Genomic DNA, 20,723 nt, shown 5'->3' on the forward strand with positions numbered 1-20,723 from the left:
TGTTGTATTCTTCTGTTTTTTTTCTAATTCCAGTAATTGTTTCATTTTAATCTGACGAAGGGCTCAGGCGTTTGACAGCAATCCTAATGCAGCCAGGAAGTAACTTTATTCAAAAGGTGCCAGAAGTTATAGACTAATAGACGGTGAGTTACTAATTACTGGAGAAAAGTTGCTTAAGTAGCTCTTCAGCTGTCAACACTGAGAGTACTGTAGGAAGCTGCACTAATTATTAGTAGAGCACGACCATATACAGTTTTTTAAACTAAATAAATACATCCCATCTATTGACACACCGGATACATTACACTGGAAGTAGACCAGATGCACTACGAGAGCCAGGTAGTCGCTGTGTCAGAATCCATCAATGCGATCCTGATGTTCCTTCTGGAAATCCAGTTCCTTCGCTCTGCAAAGAGCAAAATAATGTCCCTGTTAATGGGACATTGCCCCCACTGAAAACTCTCACTGAATACTTTGCCATATCTGTACGTAGAAAGAGAGAAAGAAATATTTTAATTTCTAACACGCCTTTCACGACACCCCAAAGTGCTTTACAGCCATGAAATACCTTTTGAAGTGTAGTCTCTTGTAATGTAGGAAATGTGGCAGCCAATTTGTGCACAGCAAGCTCCCAAGTCTCTAGAGTGGGACTTGAACACACAACCCTCTGACTCATAGATGATATACAGTTCACCATGCACAGCATACCACACACAGCACAACACACAGGGTACAGAACCGGGAGAAAACCTGTATCTAGTGCATAGGAGAGAGTATCTATGTTTAACTCTTGTACACAAATTGGTTTATTGTGTCCTTGCAGCAGCTTCTTAAGCAGAGATTTACAATGACGATACCAGAACTGAGAGGTTATAGCTATCAGGAAAGGTTGAACAGGCTGGGGCACTATTCTCTCGAGAAGGGAAGGCTGAGGGGAAACCTGATGGAGGTCTTTAAAATTATGAAAGGGGTTGATAGGGTAGACATAGAGAAGATATTTCGGCTTGTGGGGTCGTCCAAAGCTAGGGCCCATAAATATAAGGTAATCACTAATAAACCCATGTTAGAATGTGGAACTCGCTACAACAAGGAGTGGTTGAGATGAATAGCATAGATGCATTTATGGGACAGCTTTGTAAGTACAGGAGGGAGAAAGGAATAGAAGGCCATGCTGATAGGGTTAAATGAACAGGAGTGGGAGGAGGCTCGTGCGAAGCATAAACATCAGCATAGACCAGCTGGGCCAAATGGCCATTTCTGTACTGTAGGCTCAATGTTATTCTTCGTAAGTATGTGAATATTGCTTGAGATGCATGCATGTGTTGTTCTTGAGTTAACTGCGTCAGGATATTCTCCACAACACCTGATAACAGATGGGGCTGATGTGGATTCATTAGAATTGTACACCGACACCGTTGGATTCCATGTTAAATATTCAGCAAATAACAGGCGATAAGTGTTTGGATGGCACAGAATGGTATGTGGACCAGAATTTTTGTCTTTGTTAAACTGAGTGAAAGAGTAGACGTGAGTCAAAAGCAGGGAATTTGTGGAGAAAGTTGGACTATTTTTAATTAAATAAAGGATTTCAGCCTATAAAGTGTAAAGTAGCCATAACGAAATAGAAATTTACATTTAATTATTAGGGAAAATCCAACACACTTTATCATTTTTACAATGCTTTAAAAACTTCAAGGGAATAAATAATTCCACAGGATCTTGGGGACTTGCAGCGTTGGAGTCTGAGCAGTTTAGTAGAAAATCGGAAAGTGGAAAGCTCGGAAAATATAGAATTGCAACCAACCCACAGGCAGAATTCACTGCAACAATATCAGTCCTTGAGGGATGTGAAAAGTACTTTGAGTATGAAGAAATCAATACAAAATATGAGATTGCTATTTTGCATGACACTTCCTATAACCTCTCTTAGATGTGTAATGATTCTTAAATATTAATCCCAATTTTTAAAAAAAAATCCAGCTAATAAATCCATCACTGAAAATAGGATCCAGAATACAGCGCACATGAAAGATCAACAAATGTTTAAGATCCAGAAGTTATTGGCGCGCTGTTCTAGAGTCCAAAACTAAGGGTCAGAAATATAAGATGGTCACTAATAAATCCAATCGGGAATTCAGGACAAACCCAGAGAGTGGTGAGAATGTGGAACTCGCTACCACAGGGAGTGGTTGAGGTGTATAGTATAGATTAATTTAAGAGGAAGCTAGATAAACACATGAGGGAGAAAGGAATAGAGCGATATGCAGATAGGGTTAAATGAAGTAGGGTAGGAGGAGGCTCGTGTGGAGCATAAACACCATCATGGAGCAATTGGGCCGAATGGCCTGTTATTGGGCTGTAAATTCCATGCAATTATTTGTAATATATGTAATCCTGCTTTTAATTGATGCTTATTTTCAATTCAAGTATCTCCTGTTGATATCAAATAGATTGCATGTTTTTATTTCACCCTGGTGTATCTTTGAGGAAATAAAACTGGTAATGTGAAAGTGTGAAACCGATGAGAAGTCGCAGGTTGCGATGTCTGATAAATGAGGTGAAGCTGGGACCAGTTTTGATTGACAGCATTGGCATGGAGTCACTGTAGAGCACACCATTAATTGACAACAAATACTTGCATTTATATAGCGCCTTTAATGCAGCAAAACATTCCAATCTGAAGTCCATACTGTTCTGTCTCCTTTAACCAGATTCCCCCACCAATGTCATGGGGTCCAATTTCCACAGTCCCCCCCCCAGGCCTGAGTTAAAATTACAGTCTCTTCCTGGTGATGTAATCGGGACCCAAGAATCCATCTGTAAAGCTGGATCCCGCTGGCTTTGGGTGGGTGTCCTTGCTGCGTGCTCAGGAAGAGCGGGTTAAAATCATGGACTGAGAGATCCAGGCAGCTCCAGGGTGAGTAACTAATATTTTTTTTAAACTGCCTAACTGCCCAGTTTTTGTAGAGTTAAAATCGTGTCCTCCCCGCCTCCACCCCCAGTGTTCTTTTATGCATAGCTGGTTAGATAATAAAGGTGGAAAGAATGCTTACAAATAGGAAGGGTTTACACTTACATTTTCATTTGTAATCTCATCTTTGTTTTCAAATCCCTCTATGGCCTCAATCCTCCCTATGTCTGTAACCTCCTCCAACCCCACAACCCTCCGAGATCTCTGCACTCCTCAATTTTTGGCCTCTTGTGCATCCCGGATTTTTATCACTCCACCATTAGCAGTCGTGCCTTCAGCTACCTAGGCCCTAAGCTCTGGAATTCCCTCCCTAAACTACTCCGCTTCTCCACCTCTCTCTCCTCTTTTAAAACGATCCTTAAAACCTACCTCTTTGACCAAGCTTTAGGTCACCTGTCCTAATATCTCTTTATGTTGCTGGGTCTCTAATTTCGGCTGATAACGGTTCTGTGAAGTGCCTTGGGATGTTAAAGGAACTATATAAATGGGTGTTGTTGTAGACTCTTGGCTCTTGTCAATTTTGTAAGGTATTTTATCATTGGGTCATTCTGTAAAATGACCACAGCTTTATATGTTTAAAGGGATTTGAAAATTGTTTGTCAGTCTCAAAATCTCTCTGCTGTCATTGCTTCCAACATTCCCTCGCTGTTAACAGCATTGCTAGACTGACCTGATAGCTTTCAAGCTGTGCAGTTTACATTGCCTACTGGAGATATGCCCTCCTCCCCCACGATTATTTTATTGCACGTTAAAGGGACACTACCTTTATGAAAATATATTTGGAAAATCTATCTTGCTCCGAGAGGGAGGAATGCAAGAAGAGATTTGTCACAATAATGTCAGATGCAATAAATGTGATGTGTTTGACATCATTTACATTATTCCTTTGCGCCTTTGTTAACAAAGAAGGTTTGTCAGAAACCTTTCACAGTATTCCATAGAATTTCCAGCACAGAAGCAAGCCATTTGGCCAAACTAATCCATGCTGTTTATGCTCCACACAAGTCTCCTCCCACCCCTCTTCATCTAACCCCATCAACATAACCTTCTATTCCTTTTTCCACCATGTGTTTATCTAGCTTCACCTTAAATGCATCTCATCTTCATCATAGGCAGTCCCTCGGAATCGAGGAAGACTTGCTTCCACTCTTAAAATAAGTTCTTAGGTGGCTGAACAGTCCAATACGAGAGCCACAGACTCTGTCACAGGTGGGACAGATAGTCGTTTGCAGTGTTCCGGCCTGTCACAGTTGGAGTTGGCCACGAGGGTCCTGACATTCCAGGTCCCGAACTTCATGTTAGAGGAGTGGAGGATGCCTGTGCATTAATTCTTTTAACGTGGGGTGGTCGTTGCACACCGGCTACCACACGGGATTAGCAGAGCAAGGTCTTGATCCAATTGCAAGGGGGTCTAAGACGACTGGAGACCAGACACTGCTACATAGGCCTAGTTGCCTACGGCGAGATGTTGGCCACAGGCTCAGTGCTGGGTAGCACCCTATGTTAAGGGAAGGTTGTGTCTGACTAACTTGATTGAATTTTTCGAGGAGGCAACCAGGAGAGTCGATGAAGGCAGTGCATATGATGCAGTGTATATGGATTTTAGTAAGCTTTTGATAAGGTCCCGCATGGCAGACTGGTCACAAAAGTAAAAGCCCGTGGGATCCAGGGCAAAGTGGCAAGTTGGATCCAAAATTGGTTCAGAGGCAGGAAGCAAAGGGTAATGGTTGATGGGTGTTTTTGTGACTCGAAGGAATGTCCACTGGGGTTCCACAGGGCTCATTGCTGGATCCTTTGCTTTTTGTGGTATATATCAATGATTTGGACTTGAATATTGGGGGTATGATTAAGAAGTTTACAGATGACACTAAAATAGGTGTGTGGTTGATAATGAAGAAGAAAGCTGCGGATTGCAGGTAGATATCAATGTACTGGTCAGGTGGGCGGAACAGTAGCAAATGGAATTTAATCCTGAGAAGTGTGAGGTAATGCATTTGGGGAGGTTTAACAAGGCAAGGAAATACACATTAAATGGCGTGACACTGAAAAGTGAGGAGGAACAAAAAGGACCTTGGAGTGCAGGTCCTCAGATCCCGAAGGTAGCAGGCCAAGTAGATAAGGTGGTTAACAAGGCATATGGAATACATGCCTTTATTAGTTGAGGCATGGCATACAAGAGCAAGGAGGTTATCTGCGACGGTAAACCAGGGGGCAGGAATCAGTACAAAACTCCCCTCGGGCCGTACTTGTAACTTCTTTTTTGTGTACATGGAGCACCATGATCTGTAAACACCTATGTAGTGCCATGTAAGGTCTGTTTCGTTATGCACGTTGGAAAGGAAAAGTGTAAATGTACCGTCACCCATTCCGTGTACTGTATAGTGACACATGTAATGTAATTTGTTGAATGTACTACAATGTATCCCATATTGTACCGAATTGTACTTGAACTGAAAAGCAAGGGAATGTATCCAACGGAACTGCCGTCAGCACCCAAATGTAGTGTATGGGATTGCTGACCACAGCTAAATGTAGTGAACTGCTTTTGAATGTGCTGTACAAATTTTTATATGAATAAAGTATATTTTGAAATTAAAAAAAAGGTTATGCTTGAACTATATGAAACACTGGTTAGGCCTCAGCAACTCCATGTGGTAGCGAGTTCCACATTCTAGCCATTCTCAGTAAAGAAGTTTCTCCCGAATTCTCCATTGGATTTATTAGTGACTATCTTATATTTATGGCCCTTAGTTTTGGACTCAAGGACTGCACTCCAATAACTTCTGTATCTTAAACATTTGTTGATCTTTCACCTATGCAGTGTTCCGAATCCTGTTTTTGGTGAAGTCTTCAAGTGTCTTACGACGAAACTGTGGAAATATGAACTATACATGTGTGGTGTATGGGGGATAATGCAAAAGACAGCACTTTATCACACACTGATTTGATAACTCACAACTGATGAAGGTTCACATGTATTATGACCAACATTCCCGCTAAGCTGTGGGCGTGCATTGGTCTGGTGGTCCCACACAGGCCGCTCACCGGCATTTCAATGGAAGAAACTGCGCATACATGAAAATTTGAATAGGCTGCGCAGCCAGTTAAAGCTGCAGTTATGCTGCGCACGGAAAGAAAATTAGAGGGAACATTGATTATGACCAGTGTCACTTCATCTACTACAATTATATACCACACTTTTTAAATAATTAAAATGATGAATGTCAGTCATTGTTTGAAATAAGAATTAGTTGATTCGTGGAATGGAGACTGCTTCCTGTGGAAATGCTATTGCTTCACAGCGCTGCAGTTTTAATTTGTGGTGTCATCCTCATGAAATGCAAAACATATTTCATATTTCATAGAATTGGTTGTCAAGTGAGATATCAAGCAAATTGTTATTAGGAGCCCGCAAGAAAACCCTGATAAACTAATCATGATCTTATATATTATCTCAGAGGAGTTGGCTGCCTTTTTTTTTAAAGAAAATATTTTAAAACATTTTCTATAAAAATCTATCCATCTATATATTTTTAAAAATTGAATTTTACAAGTGTTGTGAATGTAACTTTTGAGCGCGGTGTGGGTGTGTGACTCTTTCAGATTATTGTGGGAGACACGGGGGCCTACATTTTATTTTTTTAATGACCTTTGAGAAATCTGGAACTCTTTCCCCGCAAAAGCTGCTGTGGCTGGGGGTCAATTAAACATTTGAAAACTGAGAGTGATAATTTTTTTTAGGCAACAGTGTTTAAGGTTACGGAACCAAGGCAGCTAGATGGTGTTAAGATACAGATCAGCGGAACGGGCTCGAGGGACTGAATGGTCTACTCCTGTTCCTATGTTTCCTGATTGTTTTAACACTGTTCTTCAGCTATCTGACTTTGTGGATCATCTGTTTTAATTATCTTCATTTTTTTATTTGCTGTGGTTTTGCCTTTATAAAAGCTATTTTGTGCTGCTGTTTGAAAGACAAACATTGAGGGGGAGAAGAGTACGAGGACAAGTGGAAGAGAGAGAAAAACACAGACACGCAGAGAGAAGTAGTTATGCGTACAGCCAGAACGCGAGACAATAAGGTTCAAAGACAAGGAGTGAAAATGAGTGAGAGGGAATGCAGAGAGAGGCAGAATAAATGAATCAGACTGTGGAAGACAAGCAGACTGACAGCTACAGGAAGTGAGACACGCAATTTTTATTTCACTTTTACCCACGAGTGATGCGACTGGAGTTCAACGAGAGTGCGTCGAATCATGACATCATCATGTACATTTGCTGTAGCTTCACCGGGCAAGAAATGGTGAATGTGGGGATTACAGAACTGACTACATTGTGAAGAGGATTTCTCAAATCGTTGCAATCTCTACATTATTTCATGGCTGGGGATTTCCAACTCTGAAGTTGCTCTTTCATATTTGCAAGGAAATGTCCTCGGACATCGCAGGCGAAAGGATCATAGGTCATTTCTCAAGTGAAGAAGCATTAATTCGCACTGAGGTTGATATTCCTGACTTTACTCATTTTAACAAAAATATAGATGAGTGCAGAAAATGGCATATCTGTAGAGAGTGCGAATTAACTATTCACAGGTGTTTCGCTCTGTTTTGAAAGTGTCTGTCACTCCAAAAGTGGACTCATGAACATGGGTGGCGCGGAAATCAATATTTCCATTTGAAGGTCATAAAGAGGACCTCCTGTAACTCGCTTCAGCTACAGTCGACTTAAAAATAGTAACATCTGGTGTTAGTGAGCTTAACAAACAGGAACGTTTTAAAATCTCACCACAGCATTGAATATCAGTTCTAATTTGTTTTAATTTTTTTGCAGTGAACTGACCTGTTCTGAAAATATAACAGTGGGTTTCCGAATCCTTCATTCCCTAAAGCCTGTAATCATCTTTGAAGTCCCGACCCCACAGATTCTAAGATGACAGTAGAAGCTTTAATGAAAGATGCCCCTACCATACCTATCACCTACGTAAATTCCCTCTCCCACTGCCGATACAGCTGGTATCATTCCCTCTGGCAGGCTACAACGCAAACAATTGTCGCTCTGTGACGTCACTCGTGTGCAAGATGCCAGTCATGTCGACATACTGGGATGCGAGATTTCGGTTTCGTCAAGAGACTGGAGAAGCTGGGGTTGTTTCCCTTAGAGCAGAGAAGGTTAAGGGGAGATTTCATAGAGGTCTGCACAGTTCTGAAGGGTTTTGATTGAGTAAATAAAGAGAAACTGGTTCCACCTCTGTAACCAGAGGACACAGATTTAAGATAATTGACAAAAGAACCAGAGAGGAGCTGAGGAGAATTTGTTTTCCGCAGCAAATTGTTATAATCTGGAATGCACTGCCTGAAAGGGTGGTGGAAGCAGATTCAATAATAACTTTCAAAAGAGAATTGGATAAATACTTGAAGGGGCTACTGGGAAAGTGCAAGGGAGTGGGACTAATTGGATAGCTCTTTCAAAGAGCCAACACAGGCACGATGGGCTGAATGGGCTCCTTCTGTGTTGTATCATTCTCTGATATTGACATTCCCCACATGAGTCACGACCCTAACCTGATTGTCAAGTGACAATTCGATTCTGGCCCCACTGCTCCATCAGCCTCTGTATTCAAAGCGGACACACTAAGATCTGTAAGTCTAAATGTGCTATGGGCATGTAGCATGCTCTCCCTCTGCACTGCACCAGCTAGTCCCCCTCACCCAATCCCTGCAACAACCCCTTCACCAGTGTGCTGTGTCTCACTCTGCGATTTCCTTTTCGCATTGCTGCGCACTGCATGACTGCATGAAATGGGGATGGTGGGGAGACATAATGGTTAAATAGTACATCCCCTAGTTTCATTTCGGGAACCACTGTAAAAAAAATAGAGATTATATTCTGAGTGCATTCGCAAATTTATCCATTTACTACCCTGTTGTGTAAATCACCTGAGTGATTGTATGTGGACACGTTAGGGTGGTAACATATATTATGCAAATAATTGCATAATGTGGACATAGCAAGATTCCTGAGCTCCCTCCGATCTTCACAGACCTGTTGCCAGTAGTTTATTAGTTTTGTTTCGGGAGGCAGGAGGGTGGGGGGGGGGGGGGGGTTTGAACATCACCCCTTCACCACCATTTTTTATATATAAACATACACATATATAAAATGATGACACATCATGCCTATATATTCGTTACATTTTCTGGAATGGTGTTCTTAAGCCTGTGCTCACTGACCTACACCTCAATTTTAAAAGTCTCATCCTTATTTTCAAATCCCTCCCTATCTATGGAACTCCTGCAGCCCTACAATCCTCCGAAATCTTTGCGATCCTCCAATTCTGCCATCTTGAGCATCCCTGATTTTAATCACTCCATCCATGGCAGCCGTGCCTTAAGCTGTATGAGCCCTAAGCTCTGGAATTCCCTCACTAAACCTCTGCCTCTCTATTTCTCGCTCCTCCTTTAAGATGCTCCTTAAAACCTCCCCCTTTGACCAAGCTGCTGGCCTAACATCTCCTTAAGTGGGTCGGTATCAAATTTTGTTTGCTGACACTCCTGTGAAACACCTGGGGATGTTTTACTCCGTTAAAGGCGCTATATGTTGTGACAGTGTAACAACTATAGGAAGGAATGGTTTCGACATTGTTGAACAATTTTATTCTGGGTTAGGGAATATTTTGTTTTCAGTTTCTACATGAAAAGATGATAGGTTCTGAAGTTGTCATAAGTTTAAAAATCGGTCAGTCACCACCTCCTGGTCAAAGTAGGGTATTTTTCACATAATTGCTGGGCGTATAACCCAGTGCCTTATTTTATTCTCACAGTTTCTGGGTGAATTGGGTGTACTTTTCTTTTTAGCCACAGTTTCCGTGCCAATGGGACATGCCTCCTTGTTTATTGACCGTGTGAATGAGTGACATTACTGCAAATGTGTGAATCGGTGCAATGTTTTACACCCCCCGCCACCCCCAACCCCACCACCCCAGTACCACCACCAAAGTGTGGAAATCTTTTCCTAATTCTACGTTAGAAACCCACATCAAAAGCCAGCTTTGTTGTTCCTGTCTGACTTTCATTACCAAAAGTGAGACTCTTGTAATTAGTAGTCAGTTGCAGATTCCTGCAGGGTTCATACTTTCCTATTTATAAGGCAGGAAAGATTGACGATCATTAAAACATTTTATTGCGCAACTGGAAGCTATAATTTGCCTTACACCCCCTAATGTTTTTATTTGTATTTACTGTGTTTGAATCCAGCAAGAGCATACTGCTTGGGACAAGTGTGTGCATGTTCAGCACTGTAATGCACAAAAGCTGCTGTATGAAGCCTGAATGCTTGAAACTCTCCTGAAACCTCATTACAGTGAGGACGTACTAAGCCTGCACTTCACTGCCACCTTTGACACTTTTTTCGGCTTACCAAAAAAGAAATTTGTTACTCATAACCAAAGAGATTGCTAACAAATACTTGTAAACAGGGTGTCTGGGCTGCTTGTAAACCATTCAAAAAAAAGCTGATGGGTGACACACACGTAAGAGCTGTTTTGATCATTCATTTTTGTCTGTGTGTGTGTCTGTGTGTGAGTGTTGATATGTGTGTCTATATGTGTGTGTGTGTGTGAGTATGTGTGTGTGAATGTGTCTGTCAGTGAGTGTGTGTGTGTGTGTGTGTGTGTCAGTGAGCCTATGTGTGTGTGAATGTGTGTGTCAGTGAGTCTGTGTGTGTGTGTGTGTGTGTGTGTATGTGTCAAGAGTCTGTGTGTGTGTGAATGTGCGTGTCAGTGAGTCTGTGCGTGTGTGTGAATGTGTCTTGTCAGAGTATGTGTGTGTGAATGCGCCTGTGTGTGAGTATGTATGTGTGTGTGTGTGTGGCTGTGTGTGATGTGAGTGTGTATATGTGTGTGTGAAAGTGTCTGTGTGAATGTGTGTGTATATGTGAATCTGTATATGTATGTGTGAATATGTCTGTATGTGTTTATATGTGTGCGTGTATGGTTGCATAAATGTGTGCACTTACCCCCTCCCACGGTTTCAGTTGTGAGTTTAGTTGAATGACGAGAGATTAAAACAGGGTGGTGCGGGTTCATTCATTCACCGGCTGTGAGCAACTGGTTGTGTCCGTTTCTCTAATTATGCTACGAACTGTATAAATCTCTGGAAAGTAATTTGTGCAGATGTTAAATGTTAGAACTTGTAAAGCATCAAATGATGTGAAGAGGGAAAGAATTCAGATCTCGAGCTGCTCGGTTACGCAAGAATTATTCAGTGCATGATCCTTGTTAATTCAAAGGATTGTTCTTGTGTAGAATCTACAGTTATTATTCAGCAAAAGCAGCGCAGCACAACATTCAAAACCGGATTTTTAATTATGTCCTGATATGTTTTGTGAATCTGCCTTACAGTCTTCATGATACGTCTTTTTACGTGTAAGATAAATCATCATAGAATGGCAATAATTGTTTTAATGAGCTATTACATTTTTTTAGTGCTTTCCTAAGCGATTAAAAAGCTTGGCCAGTCACCCCACAATTACAGTAAATGATTTCATCTTAATGTATTATTGATTCACCCGTGTGTACCTACAATGCTTTCTTTTTGTCAATCTATAATCATACCGGAATTGAAAGACATTGTGCATAGAACTAACCCGGGACTGAAATACTTTTAACAGTGTAAACCGGAGTAACTGTCAGTATTAACTGCAAACAGGGGCACGATATCTGCTCTGCGTCTTGCTCACTTTCTGGTGAGGAATTAAATGCAGTGTGACTTTATTTCATACCTTCTTCCATTCCTTATACTATCAGCAATGTACTTACAGGTTAAATGCGATTTTACGCAGTGTGCAGAATGTAGTAACCTGGATATTGGAATACATTTTTGGCTGTCAGTAAAATGCAACGATTTCTCACAAGTTAATAAGATTTAGGGATCAAGTAGCAAAATTGTGTCTCATTGTTACTACAGTTAGTGCCCAGCTTTCCGTTTACCAAGAAAGAAATATTTTCAGAAACAGCAAATAGTGTGCAAGGGTTGGATTCCCTGGTGCCCTATTTAAAAGAAAAACTGTCTGTTCGTGATGTTCTGAATTGTTTTCAATTCTCTTTTTAATGCCGATTCCAATGCTGGTTGCACACAGATTCTAAACTGCTGCAGTCACTGGGCAGATTATAAAATTTCTGATTCAGGGAATCGCAGTGTTGTGCTGGTTTTGGTTCTACTTACAAACAGCAGGGAGCCAATCATCTCCCGATCCCCATTGACATCTTGATGGCACACAGGGTCAAATTATTACGCAAGTTTCATCCACTATGCAAACTCAGATTTTTTTTCATAATAAAATTAAATTGCAGTTAGTTATTTTGCAAAATGAATTAAACATACACCCTATTCCATCTTGTCCAATTTTGCGCATAATTTAATTTGATCGCAGAAACTTTCTGGTTATTGAATATTTCATTTCAACAAAGTGACTGCCGTGATTGTGTCAAACTCCGCACCCTCCCGCAACCCTCCCTTCGCTGCCTCTCTGCACCTCCCGCACCTTCTCCGCACTCCCCCTATCCCCACCCTCTCCGCACACCCTCCTACACCCGCTCCACCCCTTCCACGCATGCACTCCGCACCCCTTCCTGCCCGTCTCTGCTCCCCCTCCTACTCCCTACTCACCCGCACCCTCTCGGTACCCAACCCTCCGCACCTCCCTCTGTGGCACCCCCTCCTATCTCCCTCCTACCCACCTCCACACCCCCTCCTACCCCCTACCCACCCACCCGTACCTGCTCCGCACACTCTCCGTACCCCCCGCACCTCCCTCTGCATCCACTTGGCACTCCTCCTGTGACCCCCCACCCCAACTCATCACCCCGGTATATTTTAACTCTATAACAAATGAAACAAAGTCCATTAGGCAGGTCAGTGTGCTATTGGCAATTTCAAGAGGATATCACATTAATACCTGACTAGTTATCTGACCTGCCAATATCACAGAGAACTAGGAAGTCCAATGGTGCATAAAAATATTATTAGCTGGAGATAGGATTGAATTATAGTCAGAGCGCTGGGTATAAAGTGGGGCATAGTGAATTGAGCAAAAAGTACTTTATTCAACAAAAGAAGAGGTTTTGGTTACAAAGTAAAAATGTGTTCTGATGAAAATATTCAGTGAGTTCAAGCACTTCAGATAATACTTTAAGATTTCCTTCCAAATAGAAAGTCAAAGATTGAGGGTGGCACATTCTGTGGGTTAGACTGAATATCCGAAAGTTATCAGTGCAAGTGGGCTGTAGAAATCATGAAATTAATTTTGGATGACTTTGTCAATAATACCAACAGTTTTAAACCTCGAATTAAAGGACTAATAGATTCCAATGAAATATCCAAACTGCACTCAACTTTAACATCATCCTGTTGATTAAAACCATAAATATTCATTTCTACATTGAACTTATTCATTGAAAATTGGTTGATGAGTGACCAAATGTACTAGTAGCGACCTTGGCTATTTGCAAAACCTTTCTCATCAAAAGAGTATTGAGAGTGAAGGATGCTGTGCGGTTCCTCTAACACTGAGAATCATCAGATCAGCCATGATCTTATTGAATGGCGGAGCAGGCTCGAGGGGCCATATGGCCTACTCCTGTTCCTAATTCTTATGTTCTTATAGAATCTTACAGCACAGAAGGAGGCTATTCAGCCCATCGTGGCTATGCTGGCTGTTTGAAAGAGCTATCTAATTAGTCCCCTCCCCCTGCTCTTTCCCCATAGCCCTGCAATTTATTTCCTCTTTAAGTATTTATCCAATTCCCTTTTGAACATTACTATTGAATTTGCTTCCACTGCCCTTTCAGGCAGTGCGTTCCAGATCAGAACAACATCGTTGAATTATTTCTGTAAACCAACTCGTCAAGTGACATTTTTACAGCAGGAAATCAGTGTGTTTTTGCAGTGGCCAAGCATTGACTGTCTACTTACCATTTTTATTTAATTCTATCCCACTCCTCCCTCCATTTACTTGTGTCCTTATGTTGCTGTGACAATTAAATCTGCGTGCAATGGACAGATCAAACTAGTGGGCCACACACACCCCTGTAATGGCATTGATACAGTTCCTTCCTCAGTTGAGTGGAGACCTGCTCTACTCATATCCTGATAGGGAGGATGGGAGGAAATAAATGTTTTGTGGCTTTAAAAGGCAGAAATACACTAGCAGCACTGTGCACCTCTCTACGGAGACCAGCCAGAGACTGACTCGGTTTGTTATCATGTGTCATTCACTACAACCCTGAGCACAACAGTGTGAAGTGAGTGCGTGAACCAATGTTTTACCCCTCTGGTTCTTTAAATCGTGCTGAAGACTATTATTTATTTAGAAGAACAATTTAGAAGAATCTTTGCTGCTTTAATTACAGCACCCAGTTCTTACAATGGTTGGTGCTATATACATAGAGGGTACAGATACCTGTAATTGCTCAGCTGATACACCAGATGGTGCTGTTCCAGCAAACTATAACTTACTGAGTTACTTGAGTTGCTTCAGAGTGGCCTTCAAATCATTCTTTGTTTGAAGTTTTACATCCATAATCCACCTCCTCCTGGAGAATTCCATAGTTTTTGTACATCTTTTGGGTAAGGGGTGTAATATTCTTTCTGCCCCCTTATTGTGCATTGTCCTCCAGCAGTGACACAAGAAGCTCTGGGTTCTTGACTCCTCCATGATTAAGTGTGATTCTCAAAAGACAATGTAAACCTTTCCCTCCTCACTGTGAGGAGGTTCCTGCTGCAATATGGGAGCGCCAACCAGTAACCTCAGCTGAGAATCGCAAAATGCACCCAACACGGATATGGTTGGAGCTGTGGATTAAACACAACGAGATCTTGGTTACAAGCCCTTAGCTGCTGGGGATTTGGGACCTACAGATGTGCATTTGAGGAAACTTTAGATGCTTTCACATTACAAAAAATGTGCAACCGATGACATGTGCTATTCCTCTGCTACCAGTTGCACTCTGTGAATGACCTCATCCTACTTTAGCATTGGATCTTGTGAAGTGGTGTTAGATTTGGCACCTCCACTTCTCACCGGTGTTTCATAGACTATGGTGCCAACCGGGAACTTAAACTGGGTCGAGCAACATTGGGAAATGGTATAGCCAAGAATTACATAGAATTTACAGCACAGAAACAGGCCATTTGGCCCAACAGGTCTATGCCAGTGTTTATGCTCCACACAAGACTCCTCCCACCCCTCTTGATCACCGCATAACTTTCTAAGGTTTAGAGTATAATGTGGTTTTCCCAAAATTGGAAATGCAGTGTGCCTTCTATCTCTCAATATCTCTATTTACTACCTTTACTGAAATGTTGAAATAAACATTAATTTGAATAATCAGGTCAAGACTTGGATTTGCTACATTTATCTGCGATATCCTTGTTTCAGTAAATGTTTTAAAGATTTTCAAATAAAGGATAAACTTTTGAACTACTGGTCTAAAGTCTGGAATCTAAACAATTCTCTGCTGGGCATTATACAGAGTCCGTATAGATCTGGGTATTTTCACTGGTATTTGGCGTCAGGTACTGCAGTCTGATAATAGTTTGGTTTTCTTATTAGATCGTAATAAAAACCACTTTAGATCGATTAGGTGGCACTGAGCAAGTGGAAGGTTGAAAAAATCCACTCGTAATGGATTATGTTCAATTCTGCCCGGAGCTTGCATTGACAGTGCTGGAGCGCTGGGTTTGAGGGACCATATTAGTACCAGACCATCAGCAGACATGGTCTACACAGTTCAACCTGCCAGATTTTAACCAGAATCTAACACAGTAGATGCACCGAGAAGTCCCAATTTTTAATGCTACAATATGATTGACGCATTTACTACTGTCTAAAGTACTTGTCTGCTGTATTTTGAGCGTGATCAGGAGCAGTGGCACCTAATTTAGTGGGGGCTCCAGGTTTATGTTTTTCCTGTTCCCTCTTGGCCAGTATCTTGCAAAGTCTACTATCGTGCGGCAAGTGACTGCTCAAAAAATGTTTTAGTTCCTGTGTTAATCAGTGGGAACATGTTTCAGGGTGACTCCCAATGAAGGAGAGTCGGAATAAATGGGTCATTTTCGAGATAGCAGGGTGTAATTAGTAGAGTGTCATAAGGATCAATATTTGGGCCTCAGCTATTTACAATCTTTATCAATGGCTTAGATAAGGGGGCCAAGTGTAATGTATCCAAGTTTGCCGATACAAAGCTAGGTGGGAAAGTAAGCTGCAAAGAGGCTGCAAAGGGAGATAGACAGGTTAAGTGATTGGGCAAGAAGGTGGCAGATGGAGTATAATGTGGGGAAGTGTAAAATTATCTATTTTGGTAGGAAGAATGGAAAGCAGAATATTTTTAAAGAGGTGAGAGACTAGTAAATGTTGCTATTCAAAGGGATTTAGGGGTCCTTGTACATGAATCACAAAGTTAACATGCAGGTACAGCAAGCAGTTAGGTAGGCAAATGATATGTTACTCTTTTGTGCAAAGGGGTTGGAGAACAAGAGTAAGGAAGCTGCAATTATATAAGGCTTTGGTGAGACCACACCTGGAATACTGTGTACAGTTTTGGTCTCCTTATCTAAGGAAGGATACACTTGCCTTAGCTGGAGTGTAACGAAGGTTCACTAGACTGGTTCCTGGGATGAGAGGGCGGTCCTATGAGGAAAGATTGAGTAAAATTGGCAGATATTCTTGTGAGTTAGAAGAATGAGAGGTGATATAATTGAAATGTATAAAATTCTTAGATGGCTCGACAGGGTAGATGCTGAGAGGTTGTTTCCCCTCCATCCATAGTCTCAGGATAAGGGGTTGGCCGTTTAGGAATGAGATGAGAAATTTCATCACTTGGAGGGTTATGAATCTTTGGAATTCTCTATCTCAGAGGGCTGTGGATCCTCAGTCGATGAGTATATTCAAGATTGAGATTGATAGATTTTTGGGCACGAAGAGAATCAAGGGATATGGGGATAGGGCGGGAAAGTGGAGTTGTAGAAATTCAGCCATGCTGTACAGCCTACTCCTGCTCTTATTTCTTGTGTTCTTATGAAAAGGTTCTATAGTTGGCCTGAATCCAAACTTACTATAACATTGGCCTCATTTGTAAATTAATTCAATTCTCTCTGACTAAAGTGAAGATTTAGAAATTCATCTGGTGAGATTGTCCATTGGAGGCACCATGCTCCTCATGGGGGACAGACTGAGGCAGGAAGCCCTTTTAGGACTAAGTCTATTGCCCAGTTTGTGAACAGAGTGATTTATTTTTTGCTGAGTGAAAAGATTCTCAGATCAAGATAGCTCCAACATCATCATAATCAAAGAATCTGCAAGCACAGAGCGATGATAAAACACACACACACACATTTTAGGCGATAATGACACAATGAAGGGAGTCTGAAATCTATTGTAATTCACCTGACAGTTGTCTTTTTCTTTCCGTCCTTTAGGCCATCCGCTGTACACTGGTAAATTGCACGTGTGAGTGTTTCCAGCCAGGAAAGATCAACCTACGGACTTGTGACCATTGTAAACATGGCTGGGTGGCACATGGTGAGTGAGAGGAACAGTTTACACCAAATGTTTTGAGTGATGACATGATTACATAGAATGTACAGCACAGAAACAAGCCATTCGACCCAACAGGTCTATGCCGGAGTTTATGCTCCACACGAAACTCCTCCCACTTTACTTCATCTAACTCTGTCAGCACATCCTTTTACTCCTTTCTCCCTCATGTGCTTATCTAACTTCCCCTTAAATGCATCTATGCTATTTGCCTCAACCACTCCATGTGGTAGCGTGTTCCACATTCTCACGACTCTCTGGCTAAAGAAGTTTCGCGTGAATGTTATATTGGATTTATTAGTGATTATCTTATATTCATGACCTCTAGTTTTGGACTCCCCCCCACAAGTGCAAACATTTTCTCCGTCTACCCTATTGAACCCATCAAATTTAAAGATCTCTACCCCTCAGTCTTTTTTTTAAAGAGAGAAAAAAAATCCTTTTATAATCCAACTCTCCAAAAGACATAGATGATGTGAATGTTTGATTTGGACTATGTGGATATGAAGAACAACGCCCCACCTCCCCAGTAAAAGCACCTGTGGCTGAAATGGTTAACTAATTTCAAGAGAAGGTGGATATATTCCTGGTTGGGTAAAGGTTTGGAAATTATTGGGGTATAGATAGACAGAAATGATCAGAGACTCCACGGGACATAATGCTTCCAATTCTCTGGGGCAAAAGAGCATAGCAGTCAAAGTTCAATAGCAGATGTGAAAATGTATGAATATTTGGGATTTTTGTTCACCTTTGAGAATTTGGGAATGTTTATGCAAAGCTTTCTCACTGGATTTGAATGGGTGGGGTACAATATATAAAGGAGCTGACCTGATTGGCTCACTAACCTTTCTTGATCCATGCTTTATTATGTTTTTGATAATCCTTGAAGATCATTTTTAAGTCTATTATGGCATCATTTTGACTCCTGGTTGCACATCTGGAGCTGTCATTTAGTCCCAAACTTAATTTGCACCAAGTATTCAAGTGTACTTCTCCATGTGGTGCTGGGAGACAAATTAATTTAATCAGAAACCAGGCTTTCTTTTTTAAAAATCTCCACTTTTCTATTTATTCAAGTTCTTCGATTGTGGCTATTTCAGTAACCAGAGGACACAGATTTAGGGGAATTGGCCAAACAACCAGAGGGGAGATGATTTTTTTTTTTTACACAGCGAGTTGTAATGATCTGGAATGCACTTCCTGAAAGGATGGTGGAAGCAGATTCAGTCATAACTTTAAAAAGGAAATTGGATAAATACTTGAAGGACGATGGGGAAAGAACCGGGGAGTGGGACTAATTGGATAACTCTTTCAAAGAACAGACACAGGCACAATGGACCGAATAGCCTCCTTCTGCGCCATACAATTCTATGGCTGTTATGATCTTTTCCCGTTGTATGAAAACTGTTTCCATAAAAAAGTGACAAATCTGAATGCTTTTCTTCAGAAACCCATCCGGGCACAAAACGATGTAAAACAGGCTGCAGCTAAATTTGTCGGGGCCTTTATGTCAGTGGCCCTGGTGATCTCCTGAAATGAGGGCAGACGTCACTTCAATGTTGAAATGAAGGTCCTGCACCTATTTCAGGGAAATTTGTCAACACTAGTTGGAGCTCGCAAAGCGCAAACTGTGTCCCGTGATCAGGAATGCATTGCTCTACAGCAAGTAACCAGTGGTCAATGGAAAACGCAAAATTGGGCTGCCAACTGGCTGCTGTCCAAGATCAGTTTTATATTATTGAGTCACTTGTTGTCGCTGTAATGAAATTGGGGCATTGATTCTCCTAGCTTTCCAAAGAAAGGAACTCATTTGCCAAACACTTCTCCTTTTTAGTTGCAAGTTCAGAACAAGTGGTAGCTTGAACTATGCTAACTTAAAAACCTGCCTGAGCTGGCACCTCCTTGCCCTTAGGGATTGAGTGGAGTTTGGGATTGAGTATAAAGTCATCCCACTGATTCTAAGTGTTAGATCACTAATGTGCAGTGCCAATACATTGTCCCCGACACCCTACATTATGCCACATGTGATGGTGGTTTCTCCTCAGCGATATAATCTGATATTACACTGTGCGCTTGTCCCTGTGATGTCAGAGAGTTCCTTAAGGCATCATAAAGCAGATTTACTGCTTTCAATCTTTTGATGTGGAAGGACCCAGTTTACATAGAATTACATAGAATGTACAGCACAGAAACACGCCATTCGGCCCAACTGGTCCGTGCCAGTGTTTATGTTCCACACGAGCCTCCTCTCGCCCTGTCAACAATAACCTTCTACTCCTTTCTCCCTCATGTACTTAACTAGCTTCCCCTTAAATGTATCTAAACTATTCACCTCAACTATTCTTTGTGATAGTGAGTTCCACATTTTCACCACTCTCTGGGTAAAGAAGTTTCTCCTGAATTCCCTATTGGATTTATTAGTGACTTATTTTTATGACCTCTGGTTTGGTCTTCCTCACGAGTGCAAACACCTTCTCTACGTCTACCCTATCGAACCCTTTCATAACTTTAAAGATCTCTATCCGGTCACCCCTCAGACTTCTCTTTTCTAGAGAAAAGAGCCTCAGCCTGTTCAATCTCTCCTGATAGTTATAACCCCTCAGTTCTGGTACCATCCTTGTAAATCGCTTTTTGCACCTTCTCCAGTGCCACTATATCCTTTTTGTAATATCAAGACCAGAATGATACATAATACTCCTAGCTAATAGCAGCTATGGACCGATCTGACCTCAGGGAACTGTGCCAACACGCCAATTTGGAGTCCTGGCTCCTACTGTTTTCCATTGAGCCACTCTAGCAAATACAGGGACAAACTCTGTCAGTGATGTCACCAAAGTGACCTTTACGCGATAAACCTTTTATAGAATATTATATGGACTGAAACTCAAACATTTGGTGTTTAATATTCTTGCACCTTCAAAATATTGTACATTACATTATATACTGGCACATGGCACTCTCCTCGATGCATTTATGGGGAAGCTAGATAAACACATGAGGGAGAAAGGAATAGAGGGTTATGTTGTTGGGGTGAGATGAAATAGGGTGGGAGGAAGCTCGTGTGGAGTATAAACACTGGCATGGACCTATTGGTCCGAATGGCAAGTTTCTGTGCTGTAGATCCGATGGACCTCTATGTACCCAATCTCAGCGAGGCAATTCA

The 20,723-nt window shown here is 41.5% G+C and overlaps 1 protein-coding gene across 2 annotated transcripts in view; it reads left to right on the top strand.

The window, feature by feature from the left end:
* The window catches only part of bnc2 (basonuclin zinc finger protein 2), a 385,796-nt gene that overhangs the window by 135,142 nt on the left and 229,931 nt on the right, over window positions 1-20,723 (top strand). For both annotated transcript variants that reach the window (XM_070870160.1, XM_070870136.1), the window contains exon 2: window positions 17,443-17,545. In XM_070870160.1, coding sequence (XP_070726261.1) covers window positions 17,443-17,545 — 103 coding nt within the window. The remainder of the gene's footprint in view (window positions 1-17,442; window positions 17,546-20,723) is intronic.

This window comes from Pristiophorus japonicus, chromosome 1, assembly GCF_044704955.1.
Source record: "Pristiophorus japonicus isolate sPriJap1 chromosome 1, sPriJap1.hap1, whole genome shotgun sequence".
Classification (NCBI taxonomy): Eukaryota; Metazoa; Chordata; class Chondrichthyes; family Pristiophoridae; genus Pristiophorus; species Pristiophorus japonicus.